Source organism: Rhincodon typus, chromosome 17 (assembly GCF_021869965.1).
Source record: "Rhincodon typus isolate 14 chromosome 17, sRhiTyp1.1, whole genome shotgun sequence".
In the NCBI taxonomy this organism is placed as follows: Eukaryota; Metazoa; Chordata; class Chondrichthyes; order Orectolobiformes; family Rhincodontidae; genus Rhincodon; species Rhincodon typus.
In genome coordinates, this window is record NC_063348.1 from 21,494,363 (window position 1) to 21,514,230 (window position 19,868).

At 39.6% G+C, this 19,868-nt stretch overlaps 1 protein-coding gene across 2 annotated transcripts in view; it reads right to left on the reverse strand.

Annotated features, from left to right (window-relative positions):
• gatd1 (glutamine amidotransferase class 1 domain containing 1) overlaps positions 1-19,868 on the reverse strand; it is a 27,521-nt gene that overhangs the window by 5,710 nt on the left and 1,943 nt on the right. For both annotated transcript variants that reach the window (XR_007263965.1, XM_020526582.2), the window contains exons 2-7: positions 16,873-16,949; positions 15,039-15,144; positions 14,213-14,320; positions 7,310-7,404; positions 6,091-6,184; positions 3,214-3,325 (exon numbers count right to left, since the gene is read on the reverse strand). Coding sequence is in view for 1 of the 2 variants with exons in the window: in XM_020526582.2 (XP_020382171.1) it covers positions 3,214-3,325; positions 6,091-6,184; positions 7,310-7,404; positions 14,213-14,320; positions 15,039-15,144; positions 16,873-16,949 (592 nt within the window). In the remaining variant the exon portion in view is untranslated. The remainder of the gene's footprint in view (positions 1-3,213; positions 3,326-6,090; positions 6,185-7,309; positions 7,405-14,212; positions 14,321-15,038; positions 15,145-16,872; positions 16,950-19,868) is intronic.

The window sequence follows — 19,868 nt, forward strand, 5'->3', positions numbered from 1 at the left end:
TCTGGCAGCATCTGTGAAGGAAAAAACAGAGTTAACATTTCGGGTCTAGTGACCCTCCCTCAGAACTGGACCCGAAACGTTAACTCTGTTTTTTCCTTACAGATGCTGCCAGACCTGCTGAGCTTTTCCAGCAACTTTGTTTTTGTTCCTGATTTACAGCATCTGCAGTTCTTTCAGCTTGTCCGATGAGCATGGTGGCTGTGTGACATTAAACCACAATAGGGTGCTGTCGCTCCATAATGAGACTTTGTCTTCATGAAGACTGCAATTCTCACTAATAATAATGCTATCTTCAAACTTTTCACATACATTAGCAACTTGCCTTTCATGGCAGTGTGGAATTAATAACTTCAACATAAATGAGACAGGCTTGAAAGGCTCAAAACAATACATGGTTTGGGAATTGGCATTAATCACGGAGTATTCAGAGAGGAGGTGATGCATGATGTTTAAGTAAACAAATACTGGGATGGTTATCAGTGGATGGAAACATGATGCACATTTCCTAAAAGCATGACCAAACAGTCACAAGCAACTACAGACCATTAACCTTGCTTCAATGTATACACCTCACAGGGCTAATGCTTTGAAAAACAAATTGCACTATTCCTGGAGTTATCATCTTCTGTTATTAGATATTTTTTGATTTGCTCGTGGGAAGTCGGTGTCACTGGCTGGCTAGCTAGCATTTACTGCCTGTCCCTACTTGCTCGAGAAGATGGTGGTGAGCTGCCTTCCTGAACCGTTGCAGGCCATATGCTGTAGGTTGACCCTCAATGCCCTGAGGGTGCAAGTTCCAGGATTTTGTCCCAGCGACAGTGAAGGAATAGCAATATATTTCCAAGTCAGGATGGTGCCTGGCTTGGAGGGGAACTTGCAGGTAGTGGTCTACCCATGTATTTGATACCCTTCTTCCAGATGGAAGTGGTTGTGCATTTGGAAGGCACTGACCAAGGGTCTTTGGTAAATTTCTGCATCTTGTAGACACCACTGCTACTGAGGATTGATTGTGGAGGAACTGAATGCTTGTGAATGTGGCTGTTTTGTCCTGGATGGTGTTAACTTTCTTGAGTGTTGTTGGAACTGCACCTATCAGGCAAGTGGAGAGTTTACTCCATCACACTCCTGACTTGTGCCTTGTAGATGGTGGATAGGCTTTGGGGAGTCAGGAGGGGAGTTACTCACTGCAGTATTCCCAGCTTCTGACCTGCTGTTGTAGCCACTGTATTTATATGATGAGTCCATTTGATTTTCTGGTCAATGATAATGCAAGGAAGTTGATAGTTGGAGATTCAATGATGGTAACACCACTGAATGTCAAGGGGCGGTGGTTAGATTGTCGTTTTATTGGAGATGGTCATCGCCTGGCATTTGTGTGTTGCGAATGTTACTTATTACAAATAAATAGATTCTAATCACAGGTAAACAACTATTAGCTGTTGACATGGAGCTCTATAGTTAAAACTCTAACTCCCTTATTAAACCCATGCATAAACCTAACTACTACTCTATGTTTTTGTATATGAGTAGAAGGAAAATAAAAACTTGGTGCCACAGTTCCTCAGCATTCTCAGCACTAGTTTGTTGAAGTCATCATTTTGTTTGCCAGGACTTTCCATTCTTCAGTTTCTTTATTATCTGGGATTTTGTTCTTACAGGAAGCACTGACAATTGGTACGCTAGCTGCCAGGTCTCTTAAATTGGTTAAAGACCACAGTTTACAGCAACTAGTGGGAGAAAATAACTAATTTCTTTAAGATTTCAGATATTTTTATGCAGAGATGGAGGGACACCACCTCCTCTTTAAGAGGTCCGACAGCTCCTAGTTGTATCATGAGCATCAGTCAGCTGTTCAACTAGCCAGGAACCAATCACAGAGATAGTCACAATTCACCAAACCAATCAGCTACTTGTTGCTGGACAAATCTCACTTTGTACACATGGCCTAGCGCTGTGCTGCCTTTTTACACCTTCCCCTTTATTTGCAAACCAACAATGTAAACATGGCTTACAACGAGTTTCAGTAACTTGCCTTTTAAAACTACTAATCCTTCTTTAGTATTTTGTTATAAAGCAGTTCTTTGCCCAATTTAATCCATAATCAAAAGAAAGTAGAATAGAAAGATGCAGTCTTTACAACAGTCTAAACAAATTAGTCATCAGATTATCTGTACACTGATAATCAAATAAACAGCAGTCACAATGGGAAACATTCCATCTATCAATACTTCAATGAAGTGACATTCTAAACAGACTGAAAAAAAGTTTTATGATGCATAGACAGACTTCTAAATGGCACTTCATAACATTCTACATAGAAAGCTCTCAGTTAATTCAAAGTTATCGGGATTCCGGACAAGTCTTCTGAATGTAAATTGGTTGAAAGGCGAAAAATTGTGGGTACCTATCAGAGGAGCTATATGAAGACTGGGTGTGGCGCTGAGTTGGATGCCCAGTAACTGGCATTGGGACCACTACAAAATTTCAAACTTACATCAATGGATTGGATTCAGATTCAATGAAAATTGCTGATGCTTGTAGACATTATCAAATTAGGAGAGGCTATTAATATCACTGTGGCTATTCAGAAATTACAAAATGGAATGCTGTTGTGAGGAATTAGAGACAAATATTGAGGTAAACCTGAAAATTATTTAAAAACTCAAGACTGCAAGCTAAACAAATAAATTTAAGCTTAAAAAGCACAGTTAAAACAGATCTTAGGAATGTGTTATTAACATAACAAATGATTAATGCATAGAATGGACGTCTGGTCGTGTGGTAGAGGTGAAAACTCTGGAATAACTAAAGAAATAACTGAGGGCTGCAAAGGGAAACATGGAGCATGAATGCATGAACATTAATGAGTGTAATGGTCTTTGAGATCTGTAATTAATGAATGATCGATGGTATCATGCACAGTGACATACCATCATAACAGCCTTACTGATTTCAACCACATCCTATTGATCTATAAGAAAGTACAAGTTCATTACCCTGCCTGTCAGAAAAGCTTTCTTCACCTAACAACTCAGCCAAGAACTGGCTAAAATCACACCCGTACAAAAAAAAATACGATTACCAAGAATGTTGGTTATATCCCAGATTATTGCACGAGAGTCCAACACTCTACTGTTAGAGTTACAAGAAGCCCCTTCTTAAATATTAATAGATAAAACATTTTGAGCAATTGATTCTCAAACTATTTCTCACCTTGCATTACAGAAAAGTATGAGGTTCTGGATGGCAGTAAGAGTAGATTGGTCATTCTGTCCAGTTATAAGGTGCCTATCAATCACGACATGTACAGCATCAGGCTCAGTAGCTAAAAATAAAGAGATAGAGACAGTACAATATTTATTCACAACATCCAACTCTTAGACACTGTCCTTGTCGCTCTTTCACAATTATTAAAGAAGAAATAATCATTTTAGACATGATTTGAAGACTGTGTTTTTGCAGCTTCAATATCAGAAATTTTGCATTGATCATTTTAGGTATTTTGAAGGAATACCATATACCAAGATCAGCTGATATTGTTACACCTAACTGATATTTTCCTTTCATGAGAGGTATGACTTTTTTGCTATTGTACTGTTTGCACAATCACTATCTGGTTTGCTTCCCCAAGGAACCATTCTTCAATGAAACACTGTCAGTACCACACTGTGTCCCAATTTACTTTAATATTCGTACGCTTTTAGTTTCTCGCAAGAGTCACCTGGCTACTCATGAAAATTACAGCAGCTTTTGCTGCTATCCTGGCCAAGGTCAGCTAGTGTGGCACAGATCAAGGATCTTTTACTTTGGACTTTCTGGATTGAATGGTTTAACAACACAGAAACAGTACTCCTAATGAATCAAGCCATTAAGAAAACCTCTGGCTCTCTTCATCAACATTATCCAGCACCCGATTTGTATAAGCTTGGTGTTCTGGAAAAATATGAAACATGGAAATAATTAGACAATCATAGACCACTGGTAGGATTATCACAATTAGTGTTTCATACTGAATATGTCTAGAGATTCCAGAACCAATTTATTAAAAAGTGCAACAAATATTTACAAAGTAGATCACTTCTACTTCTTAATACTTAATTTTCTATTGCACAATATCTTATTCCATTTATATGGAATTTTAATATATTTCAGTCAAGGGCTTGCCAGTCATAAATTAGAGAAATCTTTGTTGTTATTTTTATCAAAAGAAAACTTTCTTTAGAACCATATGTACATTGACTGGGTTAGGCTTGGCTGTGGTTATCCTTTAGAGCTGTTGGCTTTCACTCTGTGGTCTGAAATCCTTCCAGGGTTAAGTTAGGAGGAAAAATTACACAAATTAGGCCTACTTTCTCTAGCACTTAGAAGGCTAAAGGGTGATCTGATCGAAGTCTTCAAGATATTAACAAGAAAGGACAGGGTGGATAAACTATTTCTCTGGTTGGGGATTCTAGAACTAGAGGGCACAGCCTGAGAATTAGGGCCAGACCATTCAGGAGAAATGTTAGGAAGCACTTTCATTCACAAAGGGTGGTAGATGTTTAGAATGCACTTCCACAAACAGCAGTGTATGCTGGATCAGTTGTTCATTTTAAATCTGAGATAGATACAATTTTATTAATCAAAGATATTAACGGATATGGGCCAAAGATAGGTATATGTAGTCAGGCTAGATCAACCATGATTTCAATAAATGGTGCAACAGGCTCAAGGGGCTGAATGACATACTCTTGTTCCTATATTAATTACAGTGGAGCCACTTGGATGAGGTGTTAAAAAGCAGTCAATAGTCTTGGAAACTCATTCAGCAGCAGACTACCTTCAAAGCACAAGGTGAGTAAGATCATGGGAAATACTAAGAGATAACATCACATCATCAGTAAAGACTTGAATAAATGCCCATCGTTCTTTTTTCAAACTAAACTCACACCAATAATCATTTCCAACATTCTCTGTTACACCTCACTGGGGTATTGCTGGATATCAAGCCTCACCGAATCTGGAATCATCATAAAAGTTGGAAGGTTTTTCCAAAGTACGCAAAATTCCCTGTATGTACTTGTATTTTTAGACTGAGGTTGACAAAAGAACAGACCAGGTTTCTGTACTCAACCAGAATTACAGTTTAATGCAAATAAATAATTTTAAGGTTAAAAATAAGAGTGTTCTGAAGTGCAGCCATATCAAAATGTTATCTCTATTGATGCCACCAAACCTGCTGAGTTTTTCTATCACTTTCTGTTTTTATTTTAAAACTTCTAGCATCCATTGTATTTTGATTTTTTTTTTTTTTTTAAAATCACTTTTGGCTTGCAGTTTGGCAAACTCTTTATTTTCCAGGTACTTTCACTGGCCTGCAGGAAGCACAAAGCAACTGGTTCATGACATATGAAGTCTCTGATTTATTGATTAAAAGCAACAGCTTGCAGCAACTGCTGAGGAGAAGTAAACTGGCTTTCTTCAGGCTTTAGGAGCTTTCTTACTGCAGAGACAAAGAAAGCACCTTCCTTTCTGGAGATCTGAAGGGTTGTGACCATTTTGTTCACACCCACAAGCTGTTCAGCTACTTGGGAGCCAATCACGTTGGCAGGCAGAAGGCCCGTGCCATTGACAACTGGTCAACACTCCATAGATCTGTCAGCCAAATCTCTCTTTGTACATACGCCCTGGTGCCAGTTTGCCTGCAACTAAACAATCCCCACTGGTTGAATAAATATAAGTACAAACAGTACAATAAATAAGTACTGGCAGCTTGCTTTTAAAAACTGCTGCAATTCCTTCTATATTCCTTGATTTTTAAAACAATCCTCTCTCATTTCAGTCCACTATCAAAAGGCAGGGAAATAAAAAGATATGGTCCTTACACTTCAAACCACAACAAACCTTGCTGTGAAGAAAGCTCCAACACTGACCGTCCGTTTTCTAGACTGACTTCAAATTGCCATGATCAAAATATAGCAGCTTGAAGTCATAGGAATGGAATATGCAATAAGCAGAAAATAGTTAGATGTTTTCCTATATATGGAATGGGGACTGAAAGCATCCCTGAATTACAATCACTATGACAACACAGAGCCACAGATGACCTACCACTGTAGGTGGCTCCCGAGTCTTTCACAAAATCCTCCACAATGACTGGAAGGCTTGCAAAATCTTTCCTCCTTACTAGCTCGAAGACAGAGGGCTATGAAAAGAAACTATCAATTATCCATTTATTAAAATGAACTGCAATAACTGATCTTAGACACAATTAGTAATATCAACAGAGCTTAACTACATCAGTAATCTAGAATGCTCTCAAATGGCAAAGTCAGAGTAATTAAATACAGCTTATTTATTTAAAACATGGGATCAGATTGAATAGCTCTTTTTCAGTTAGTACAATCACACAGACAGAGGCTATTTGGTCTATCCCATATACCTATCTATTTAGCCTACCTTTTAAAGAGGTTAACTGCATTTTTAAAATTTTTATTTGCAAGCATCCCTTGTTAGGACAGCATTTATTGCCCATATTTAATTGCTTTTGAGATGGTGGTGGTGATTTGCCTACTTGAACCAATGTAGTTTTTGGTGTAGGTGCATCCATAAGGTTGTTAGGAGGAATTCTAGGACGGTGACTCAATTAGGAAACAGCAAATAAGTTCCAAGTGAAGTGTGGCCTGGAAGGGAATTTGATAATGTTGATGTTAACATGGATCTTTGGCCCTTGTCATTTGTTGTAGTAGAGACTGTGAATTTCGGGTTGGCGAAGGATCCTTGTCAAAATCTGACAGTGTATTTGTAGATGGTACGTACTGCTGGCACAATGTATGCTGGTGGAGAGACTGATTGTGCAAGCTGGTGGAAGGTGTAATGCCTATGTGGGCTGCTTTGTCCCAGATGACATCCAAGTTCTTGAGCTTGTACTCATCCAAATAAGCGTAGAATATTCCAACACACTCCTAACTTGTGCCTTGTCAATAGTCGGTAAGCTACGAGGATTCAGAAGTAGAATTACACCCCACATAATTGCCAGCCTCGTACCCACTCTTCTAGTTGCAATATTTACACAGCTGGCTCAGTTCACTGTGTTGTCAATCACAATCCACAGGATGTTGATGGTGGAGGAATCAGCAATGGTAATGCCACTGAAGGTCAAAGGGACATAATTGGATTTCCTCAGACATGGATCTTTGGCTGACACTTGCATGGAATGAATTTTGCTTACCACTTATTAGACCACGCCCGAAAGTTGTTAATAACTTTACATACCTGTAAGAAAAATACAACTTTTCTTATGTGAGGTATATTTAAACTGAGCTCTTACTCCAGTGATGCTGTATCCCTCGAATATCCATGACTTGTCCTGGTTAGTTGCACAACATAAAGCAGCAACTCCATGTCCCACCACACAAATTGGTTCTGCAATTAGCAAATTAAAAATAAGGGCAGATCACATCTTCCCCCAATTATTACATTTAAGGAAATATTTAAGTAGACTTTGAAAATAGATTCAATTTGGAGAGGTTGTGTATATCACAGTCTGGAGCCAATTGTCTATTTTCACAATGTAAATGTCTGTTTAATAAAGTCTGCAAATGCTGGATTACAAAGATACTGGAAACTGAGATCAGTACATTTCCAATGAGAACAGACAAGTTAACATATCAAGCTACAGTTTCTCCTCATTACATAAATATGGTTGACTCTTAAATGCACTCTGAAATGGCCCTAAAAAGGGACTGAGTTCACGGGCAGTTAAGGATTGGCAATAACTGTTGGCCCAGATAGTGACACTCACATCCCATGAATGCATAAAAAATGAAGCAAGTAACATAAAAGAGATGAAGAATGAAAAGAAAAATCTATAATTCAAGTTCCAAACAAAAATAGATGCTGCAAAAGTCTCTTTAATTCAAAAGCCAAAAGTTATGATGTTTTAAAATTAGAGTACATAATGCTATGCAAGTTAACTTCAACTTCCCTCTACTTACTTATACATCTTAATTTAGAAAAGGTTGTTATTAAGCAATATCAGTAACCAAAATATGAGAGCTCCGCTTCCCAGTGCTAAAGAAATAATGTATGAACTTAATCGAGTTCCAAAAAAAAATTGATAGGTGGATGATGGTGTAACAGTAATGTCATTGAACTAGCAATCCAGAGATAAAGGCGAACAGTCTGTGGAGATAGCAAGAACTGCAGATGCTGGAGTCATAGTTAAAACAGTGTGGAGCTGGAGGACCACAGCAGGTCAGGCAGCATCACAGGAGCAGGAAAGTCAAAGTTTCAGGTTTACACCCTTTTGAAGGTTCAAATCCCACCATGCAGCTGGTAGGATTTTAAGTTTAACTAATAAATCTGGAGTTGAAAATTACTCTGAATAATTGCACCCATGAAACATATTGATGCAAAAATTCATCTGGTTCACTGAGCCCTTTGACAAAGGAAATCTGCAGTCATAGAGTCGTAGAATTATACAGCATGGAAACAGACCCTTCGGTCCAACCAGTCCACGCCAACTGTATTCCCAAACTAAACTTGTCCCACTTGCCTGTATTTGGTCCATATCTGTCCAAACCTTTCCTATTCATGTACTTATCTAAATGTCATTTAAATGTGTAACTATACCTGCATCTACCACTTCCTCTGGCAGTTCATTCTACACATGAACCACTGTGGAAAAAAGAAAGTTGCCCCTCATATTCTTTTTAAAACTTTCTCCTCTCACCCTAAAAAAAATGCACTGCCACCCACTTTTTGAATTCCTCCATCCTAGGGAAAAGAGTCATGATTTTATAAACCCCTCTACGGTCACCCCTCAACCTCCTTCACTCCAGTGAAAAAAGTCCCAGCCTATCGAGCTTATTCTTTTCTAACACAAGGCCTCCTTTCCTCACAACATGCTGGTAATTTTTTTCTGAATCCTCTCCAATTTTAACAATATCCTTCCTACAGCAGGGTGACCAGAACTGCACAGAGTATTCCAGAAGAGGCCTCACCAATGTCCTATACAACTTCAACATAGTGTTCCAACTCCTATACTCAAAGGTCTGAGCAATGAAGGCAAGTATGCTAAATGTCTTCTTAACCACTTTGTCTACCTGTGATGCAAATTTCAAAGGATATGTACCTGAACCCCTAGGTTTCATTGTTCTACAACACTACCCAGGGTCCTACTATTAAGTGTACAAGTCCTGCCCTCGTTTGTTCTATCAAAATGCAATACCTCGCATTTTTCCAAATTAAATACCATCAGCCACTCCTCAGCCTATTGACACAATTGATTGAGATCTCTTTACATCACTGTCCATTACACCACCAATTTTGGTGTCATTTGCAAACTTACTAACCATGCTTCCTCTATTGTCATCCAAACTGTTTATATAAATGACAAACAAAAATGGACCCAGTACCTATCCCCATGGAACACTGCTGGTCACAGGCCTCCAGTCTGAAAAACAGCCCTCCAACACCTCCCTCTGTCTCCTACATCAAGCCAATTTTGTATCCAATTGGCAAGCTCCCCTTGAGTCCCACGAGATCTAACTTTATGTATTGGTTTATCATGCGGAACTTCGTCAAAGGCTTTGCTACAGTCCTGTAAACAATGTTTACTGCTCCACCTTCAATCTTTTTGGTTACTTGCTCAAAAAACTCAATTTAGTCTGTGAGACACAATTTCCCTCACACAAAACCATACTGACTATCCCTAATCAATCCCTGCCTCTCCAAATGAATGTAAATCCTTTCTTTCAGAATCACCTCCAACAAATTACCCACCACTAACGTCCAGCTCACAAGTCTATAGTTCCCAGGCTCCTCCTTACAGCATTTCTTAAATAAAGGCACAACATTTGGGGCAGCATGGTGGTTAGTACTGCTGCCTCACAGCAGCAGGTTTCTGGGTTCGATTCCACCCTCAGGCGACTGTCTATGTGAAGTTTGCACATTCTCCCGGTGTCTGCGTGGGTTTCCTCTGGGTGCTCCGGTTTCCTCCCACAGTCCAAAGATGTGCAGGCTAGGTGGATTGGCCGTGGTAAATTGCCCATAGTGTTCAGGGAGGTGTAGATTAGGTGGGTTATAGGGGGGATGGGTCTGGGTGGCTATGGACTTGTTGGGCCAAAGGGCCTGTTTCCACACTGTAGGGATTCTATGATTAACCACCCACTAGTCCTCTAAAGGGTCCCGCAATTTCTTCCCTTACTTCCCACAACATCTTGGGATATACTCGATCAGGTCCTGGAGATTTATCAATCTTTATGTTTTCTAAGACCTCTAGCAATGATGTGAACTGAATAGTGAGAATTCAGGCCCAGCATGTTCCTCTAAAAGTGAAGGGCAAGGGCAGCAGGAACAGGCAATCCTGGATGTCAAAGGACTTCGAGAGTTTAGTAAAGAGAAAATAGGAAGCATATGTCAAGGTATAGACAGAGCAGATCATCAGAATGTCTTCCCCATGGCTGACCTGTCCAAGACCACAGGGTATAAGTTTAAGGTAAGGAGCATCCAGACGGCGGTAGATACATAGAGTGTGCTGCCTGAGAGGGTGGTGTAGATACTCTCACAACAATTAAGAAGCATCTGGATGAGCACATAAAATGCCAAGGCATAGTAGACTATGAACCAAATGCAGGAAATGGGATTACTGTAGTTCGATGTTTTTTAATTGCCACAGTCACGGTGGTCCAAAATGTCTGTTTCTGTGTTGTATAACTATGATTCTGTGACATGCTGCCAATCAGACAAGGACCTACGTATGGATATTTTGTTTTGCCAATCTGCTATTCAAGTTAATATGTTACCTCCTACAACATGAGCTTTTTACTTTCTGCATTAACCTTCAATGTGAAACCTTATCAAATGCCTGCTGGAAATCTATGTACAGTACGTATATCCATTCTCGTCCACAGCACGGTCTGAAGGAATATTGTGTGTATCTAGCTGTATAGTTGCCACGTATGGTCGGTAAAATACAGAGGGATTTTTCATTACTTCAGGGAGACATTAAACCCCAAGATGCAAAAAGTGAAGAAAAAGATTGCAGCCTGAGTCTTTCCTGACAAGATTGCAGACATCAATTGTTGGCAAGTGTTCCTGGTTGTATTTCACCACACTCACTCCATGGAACTTGTTTCTAACTCACCTCAGTTAACATTTCGCTTTGAATGATATTTCCTCACCAAATGCTCCTGCAAGGAATTTCTGCCTCAGACTCTCAAATCTGATTGCAGACTGTGTTTCTTTGGAGGCCACATTATGCATCCTCTCGCTCATTGGGGCTCACTTCCAAAACCACTTCACTTTCAACTCTTGTTTCTTCAAAACCTTCTGAATTGATTAAGGTTTTCCTTACTGCTTTCATTCTTTCCTTCACATAAGCTGCTCCATAATATTTTTATTCAAAAAGATTGTGCTGTATAAATTCAAAATCTCCTCAAAGTTCTGTTCAAAGCCAAGCTGTTGTGGTGCAGTGCTGGTGACCCTCCCCCTGAGCTGGGAGTTCTGGGTTCAAGTCCCACTTGCTCAGGGGTGTGTAATAAAATCTCTGAATAGGTTAATTAGGAAAAAAAAAATTATAACGTGCATGAAGCATAAAGATGGCTGCAATGGAAAAGATGGATAATTTTTACTTTAGCGATGGAAAGGGATCGGTATATAAAGCAGGGCAAGAGTTATAGCTGGGGGAAAGGCAACTATGAGGCGATGAGGCAAGATTTAGGATGCATAGGATGGAGAAGGAAACTGCAGGGGCTGGGCACAATTGAAATGTGGAGCTTGTTCAAGGAACAGCTACTGCGTGTCCTTGAGAAGTATGTACCTGTCAGGCAGGGAGGAAGTGGTCGAGCGAGGGAACCGTGGTTTACTAAAGAAGTTGAATTTCTTGTCAAGAGGAAGAAGGAGGCTTATGTAGAGATGAGGCGTGAAGGCTCAGTGAGGGCGCTTGAGAGTTACAAGTTAGCCAGGAAGGACCTAAAGAGAGAGCTAAGAAGAGCCAGGAGGGGACATGAGAAGTCTTTAGCAGGTAGGATCAAGGAAAACCCTAAAGCTTTCTATAGGTATGTCAGGAATAAAAGAATGACTAGAGTAAGATTGGGGCCGGTCAAGGACAGTAGTGGGAAGTTGTGCGTGGAGTCCGAAGAGATAGGAGAGGTGCTAAATGAATATTTTTCGTCAGTATTCACGCAGGAAAAAGACAATGTAGTCGAGGAGAATACTGAGATACAGTCTATTAGACTAGACGGGATTGAGGTTCATAAGGAGGAGGTGTTAGCAATTCTGGAAGGTGTGAAAATAGATAAGTCCCCTGGGCCGGATGGGATTTATCCTAGGATTCTCTGGGAAGCTAGAGAGGAGATTGCAGAGCCTTTGGCTTTGATCTTTATGTCGTCATTGTCTTCAGGAATAGTGCCAGAAGACTGGAGACTAGCAAATGTTGTCCCCTTGTTCAAGAAGGGGAGTAGAGACAACCCTGGTAATTATAGACCAGTGAGCCTTACTTCGGTTGTGGGTAAAGTGTTGGAAAGGATTATAATAGAGAGGATTTATAATCATCTAGAAAGGAATAATTTGATTAGGGATAGTCAACACGGTTTTGTGAAGGGTAGGTCGTGCCTCACAAACCTTATTGAGTTCTTCGAGAAGGTGACCAAACAGGTGGATGAGGGTAAAGCGGTTGATGTGGTGTATTTGGATTTCAGTAAAGCGTTTGATAAGGTTCCCCATGGTAGGCTATTGCAGAAAATACGGAGGCATGGGATTGAGGGTGATTTAGTGATTTGGATCAGAAATTGGCTAGCTGTAAGAAGACAGAGGGTGGTGGTTGATGGGAAATGTTCATCCTGGAGTTCAGTTACTAGTGGTGTACCTCAAGGATCTGTTTTGGGGCCACTGCTGTTTGTCATTTTTACAAATGACCTGGATGAGGGCGTAGAAGGATGGGTTAGTAAATTTGCGGATGACACCAAAGTCGGTGGAGTTGTGGATAGTGCGGAAGGATGTTGCAGGTTACAGAGGGACATAGATAAGCTGCAGAGCTGGGCTGAGAGGTGGCAAATGGAGTTTAATGCGGAAAAGTGTGAGGTGATTCACTTTGGAAGGAGTAACAGGAATACTGGGCTAATGGTAAGATTCTTGGTAGTGTGGATGAGCAGAAAGATCTCGGTGTCCATGTGCATAGATCACTGAAAGTTGCCACCCAGGTTGATTGCGTTGTTAAGAAGGCGTACAGTATGTTAGGTTTTATTGGTAGAGGGATTGAGTTTCGGAGCCATGAGGTCATGTTGCAGCTGTACAAAACTCTGGTGCAGCCGCACTTGGAGTATTGCGTACAGTTCTGGTCACTGCATTATAGGAAGGATGTGGAAGCATTGGAAAGGGTGCAGAGGAGATTTACCAGGATGTTGCCTGGTATGGAGGGAAGGTCTTATGAGGAAAGGCTGAGGGTTTTGAGGCTGTTTTCGTTAGAGAGAAGAAGGTTAAGAGGTGACTTGATAGAGACATACAAGATGATCAGAGGATTAGATAGGGTGGACAGTGGGAGCCTTTTTCCTCGGATGGTGATGGCTAGCACGAGGGGACATAGCTTTAAATTGAGGGGTGATAGATATAGGACAGATGTCAGAGGTAGGTTCTTTACTCAGAGAGTAGTAAGGGCGTGGAATGCCCTGCCTGCAAAAATAGTAGACTCGCCCACTTTAAGGGCATTTAAATGGTCATTGGATAAACATATGGATGATAATGGAATAGTTTAGGTTAGATGGGCTTCAGATTGGTTTCACAGGTCGGCGCAACATCGAGGGCCGAAGGGCCTGTACTGCGCTGTAATGTTCTATGTTCTATGTTCTAAGCTGGGTAGGCTATGTTTTCATACAGGATAGAGGTTTATACCATTGAATAAGTGATGATTCTTTGGTAAAACTTGTTAACAGGACTTATCATTACACCCAAACCAAATCCTTTGTTGTGAACCACAACAATGTTTTCCAACAAGAGTCACTGAGCAAAAACAGTGTCTTGATTTGTCTTCACTGATCAAAGACATGCTATGTTTATCACCTCAACTCTTGTCTTCTCAGAGATCAGCTCACTCAGCACAGACTAGATGCTAGATGTTTCTTGAACATTCATTGCAAAATCCATAACACAAACTGTTATAATCAACAATTAGGTAGTTTCTCATTCAAACCTCCAGCATAAATTTAATAATGTTTGAGAATAAATTACTCACTTTTCTCAGCACAGAAATGCTGGAGAATCTTGGCCAGATATCCACTGGTTGCAAGATCTACCATAGCACCAGGACAATTTGGAATCAGGATAGCGTTGTACCTTGCACCTAGTGACACAATGTCATTTAATATCAAAATATTTTAGTTTACATTTTCAGTATTTTCATCTAAATGTGGATAAACGTCCCACTGTACTATACAAAAAACATATTAAACGTAGTGCATGTGATTCGCTGTATAGAAAAACAGCACAAGTCACAGGGACATTTTGACTTCTCTTTGGTCAGGTCACATTTTAACTGACACTGGATTGGACGTCTCTTGCTCTTTGTACTAGTTATACTTCTCTACTCCTCCCTTTATATCGTGCTCATTCTTTTTCACAGTCTGTTACAGCTCTGAACCCAAAAGCGATCCACCACTGATCTGCTCGGAAATTTGCATTTTCACCACTTCTGCAACTTTTAATATAAAACTGCAATATTTGGGTAACAAACTGCCCTCTCAGATTAGCTACAGCAATTTATGGGAGTCGTTATGGTGCATCATTTACTATAACGAAAGTAAATGGCACATTCACATTGTCCACACTTTAAATACTCACATCCTTCTCTGTTCTACATTTCAAGACACTGCTCTGAATCCCAAAGGATCTTGATGCTGCAAACTGAACACTGAAGTTTAACTTTCATTCTATAAACTATCAGATTATTATTATTAACCCCACACTCCAGAAACAAATATCTGCAGAGCTGATATTCCTAGATTAGCTTCGGTATTTTAAATTTACCAAACATCGCATCTCAACGTAGACAAAGCCCCTACCATCAATCGACTCCAGCTTAGCCGGATTTGAGTATGGCTTCATACGGAAGTCCTGGATCCAGCGTATATTATTCTCATCCAGCTCCACAAAATCCATCGGCTTCCCCTATTGCAAACACACACATATATTATATATACAAGCCTTCCCTAACTAAACAGATGCCAGTGGCTTGGATCAGAATCACAGTTACACAAACGGAACAAAATGCAAAGTACTGAAGGTCAAGAGGAAGGCAAAGAGAATATTCACTTACAACACTTTAGAAGATTTAATTTAATACATTAAAAGGTGAGGTGCTGAAATTACTGTCCTATTGTTAGAGATTTTGAAGTATAATTTGAGAACTGCATATCCTACACGAGACCTTTTAATAATGATAGCTGATTTTCCTTGACATTATATAAAGGGAAGTTAAGACAAGTATAGTCTTCAGGTAGAATGAGCCTGCAGGTGCAAATACATTCTCAACTTAAAGTCACATATTCTGTTCTTAATTTTGGTGAATACTTGAATGTTATAGTTTATTAATGGAACTGGTGGCTAGTGAAGTTAGTTAGAGGTGAGGTTTCTCTGCAGTACAGACTTAGAAGCTGGGAAATTAAAAATAAATCCGCTACTAGAGGGTATACTTGAAATGAGAAACGTTTACCTAGGAAATTACAATTAAACTACCGACAGTCACATTAACAGTGGGAAATTTATAGCATAAAGATGTGCAAATGGGAAGCAAGGTTTTAGAGCCAGGTAACAAATGTAGTCATTTTTTACAATAGTCATAGATTGTGGTTATTAAAATGCTTTTGGGTCTTTCTCATCTTTACTGAGCCTTTGAACGTATTATAGCCAAATTTCTAGATGACAAAAATAGGTGGTAAGGCAAGTGATGATAATGACAAAAAAAATCTGTAGAGGGATATAGATAGGTTAAGTGAGTGGGCACAATTTGGCAGATGGTCTATAGTATGGGGAAATGCGAGGTTATGCATTTTGGCAGGAAGAATAGAGGAGCTGAATATTATCTAGAGAGAAAGATTGCAGAAATCCACAAAACAGAGGGATTTGGGACGCCTCGTCCATAAGTTCAGTGTGTAATAGGAAAGGCAAATGGATTATTGGCTTTAATTTCAAAGGGAACAGAACATAAAAGTAGGGAGGTTTTGCTTAAACAGTACAAATTACTAGTCAGAGCACAACTGGAATACTGTGAATATCATTATATAAGGAAAGATATGCTAATATTGGAGGAAGACCAAAGAAGGTTCACCATGCTGATAACAGATATGGAAGGACTGTCTCATGAGGAGTGGTTGAGTAGATTAGGCCTGTACTCGTTGGAATATAGAAGAATTATAAGTGAATGTTTTGAAACAAATGAAATTCTTAGAGGACTTGACAGGGTAGATGTGGAAAGGTTGTTTTCCTTTCAGGGAGAGTCTAAGACCAGGTGACATGATCTCAGAATAAGGGATCATACATTTAAGACAGAGATGAGGAGGAATTGGTTCACTCAGAGGGTTGTGAAGATGTAGAATTCTTTACCACAGAGGGCTGTTGAGACTGGGTCATTAAGTCTTTTCAAGGCTGAGATAAACAGATTTTGATTAGTAAGAAAATCAAGGTTTAATGGGGAAAAGGCACGAAATTAGAGTTCAGAATTATCATCATGATCATAAAGGTCTATTTCTGCTCCTATATCTTATAGTCCTCCTCTATTCCAGCACACAGCAGGAACTGTTAGATGGTTCATCCATACAAGGCAATGACTAGCATTCTACTTTTTTTGTAAAAGTATACAGTGGATCAATGAAAAAAGACGACGTAGCTGGCACTTACCCCGGGAGTGGCAATCTGAAGGTTAAAAGCTGTATTACATAGTGTATAGGAATGATAAAATGACTGTGCAGATACACCTGGGAGAGAAAGGGAACAAAGATAAAAACACTTCAGTTCAAAAATTCTTAATATTACAATCTGTCATTACACTCCTATATATAAAGCTCAGTGTAAAATTATTGGCTGCATGAAGTCGCCAAATTATACTTTGTTTCTATCATTCAATTATTTGAAATATAAATCTATTTCTCAACATATACAGTGAGTGCCTAGGTTAAAATAAATTTAGCAATTTATCAGAAGTTGGTAACAATTTCTAAACCTGCAAGAGAAAGTAACATTGAAGGCTTTACTGGAACAGAGGATTGACAAATACAGTGGGCTGAAGCTACATCTCACAAGAACTGGATGGGGACGCATTTCTTATAAGGGCGCATGCATAGTGAAGTTAAGCAACATCCAAGAGATGACAGGGTGAAGACCTGACAACTACATGGTCATATACAGAAAGATTTTAACATGCTATTGGAAAGTAGACAAGAGATACTGTGTGATAATTTAACCAATTCTATTTGCAAGGAACTGCTATTGGTTTCATTTGTATATGCTATTTCTTGAAGCTTAAAGAAATGTATACCTGTGTGTAAATTTTGTGTCCCAGCTTTGTAAAAAACATTCTCAAGCTGTGTTGTTGAAAATTGAGTGTTCTTTTGATGCCACTAAACACAGAGATTGACAGACCAAACTGCAACAAACCTAGATGTAATGGTTAATACTTAGAAGAACTCTCTCACGTCCGGAGTAGATAGCAGCTTATCTCAGTTGTGGCTCATTGGTAACATCCTTGCCTGAGCCAGAAGGCTGTGAACAAAAATTCCATTCCACAGTCTCAATCACGATCTCGGCTGACAGTCCTGTGCAGTGCTGAGGTAGCACTGCATTGCTGGAGGTGCCCTCTTTCAAATGAGATATATATAAAAAAAAGGCCACCCAAAAAAAAAAAAAAATTGGGACTTTCAATTGTCACTTCTGATGGTTACAATTATGTAGCACTAATGTTTCAGATCAACAAAGAGACTTGAGGGTTATAGAGTCATACAGCATGAAAACAGACCCTTCGGTCCAGCCAGTCCATGCAGAACAAATTCCAAACTAAACTAGTCCCACCTGCCTGCTCCTGGTCCCTATCCTTCCAAACCTTTCCCATTCATGTACTTATCCAAATGTCTTTTGGATGTCGTAATTGTACCCGCACCCACCATTTCCTCAGGAAATTTGTTCCACACGCGAACCATTCTCTTCTGTAAAAAAATTGCCTCATGTCTTTTTTAAATCTCTCTCCTCTCAGCTTAAAAACGTGCCCCCTAGGTCTTGAAATTCCCCATCCTAGGCAGGACACAACTATCCTTAACTCCATCTATACCTCATTATTTTAGAAACTTCTACCAGGTCACCTCTCAACCTCCTACACCCCGTTGAAAAAAGTCCAGCCTATCTTTATAACTTACACCTTCCGTCTCCAGCAACATCCTGGTAAACCTCTTCTCAACCCTCTCCAGTTTGAAAATATCCTTCCCATAACTGGGCGACCAGAACTGAACACAGTATTCTAGAAGAGGACTCATCAATGTCCTATACAAACTCAACATGACTTCCCAACTCCTGTACTCAAAGGACTGAACAATAAAGGCAAGCATGCCAAACTTTTTTTTTAACCACCCTGTCCACATGTGACGCAAACTTCAAAGAATTCATGCACCCTGATCACGAACAGATCAAAGTAATCATCAAAATGACTAATGGATCACTGCCTTTATATCTAGTAATTGGTTAGTTATACAAAACTCTGGCTGGACAAAACCTATACAGTAAGGAGTTCCATGCACAAAAGGGATATATCCCCTCGAATTTAGAAGGCTAAAGGATGATTGAATTGAAGATAAGATATTAAAGGCACAAGTAGGGCAGATGGGAGAAAAATTCTTCAGCTACTTGAAAAATGTAAGATATAGGCTAAAAATTAGAGCCAGACCTTTCAGATGTGAAATTAAGAAATACCGTCACGCTCAAAAAGTGGCAGAAGTCTGGAACTGTTATCTATAGATAGGAACTGAAATTGCATCATTTGCTAACCTTCAAGCTTAGATTGATGCAAAAACTATTGTTGGAATACATATTTATAATTATGGACTGTGTGGAAAACTTTTCAGTTAAACAGGGAAAAGAGTGAGGTTAAAAGCTATGCGCTGTAAGCCATTTACTTATATAAATCATCAAGTGACTTTGGAGAAACAGTGAAGCAAAAAACTCTGAAAGAGATAAGAGATGGGTTTTATTGCTTTAATTACTGGGAAACTGGCTTTGAAGTCACTAGGGAGCCTCTATGCTAACAGGTGCGAGCAACCATTTTTGGACTTAGTATTCTGTTTTACAGACCCAGGAATCACTAAGGAAGACAAGCTGCAATTCTGTCCTGAAATTATGTTCTCAGCAGAAATTCCTGGAAACCTAGTCAAGTCTTCAAACACAAGTATTTCTAACTACTTTGTGAAATCTGAAAAGCTGGACTATGACCATATTCTAAAGACTTGAATCCAGATTTATGCAATCGGAATCAGTCTATGGTTGTCTAAAACTCAACTTTGCAGAGGTTTGTCTTTTCATGTTGTTGTGTATTTGGGATTTAGAGGTTATGGTCTGAATTCCAGATCTTAGTTTAAACGTTGACTAGAGCTTGTCACTTGGCTTTAAAATAAGTTTTGCTTACAATTAGCAGTTACACTGAGTTCATTCAGGAAGGGTGAATGTTTATTATAGATAGTAGGAACTGCAGATGCTGGAGAATCTGAGATAACAAGGTGTAGAGCTGGATGAACACAGCAGGCCAAGCAGCATCATAGGAGCAGGAAGGCTGACGTTTCGGGCCGAGACCCTTCATCAGAAATGGGGGAGGGGAAGGGGGTTCTGAAATAAATAGGGAGAGAGGGGACGGCGGA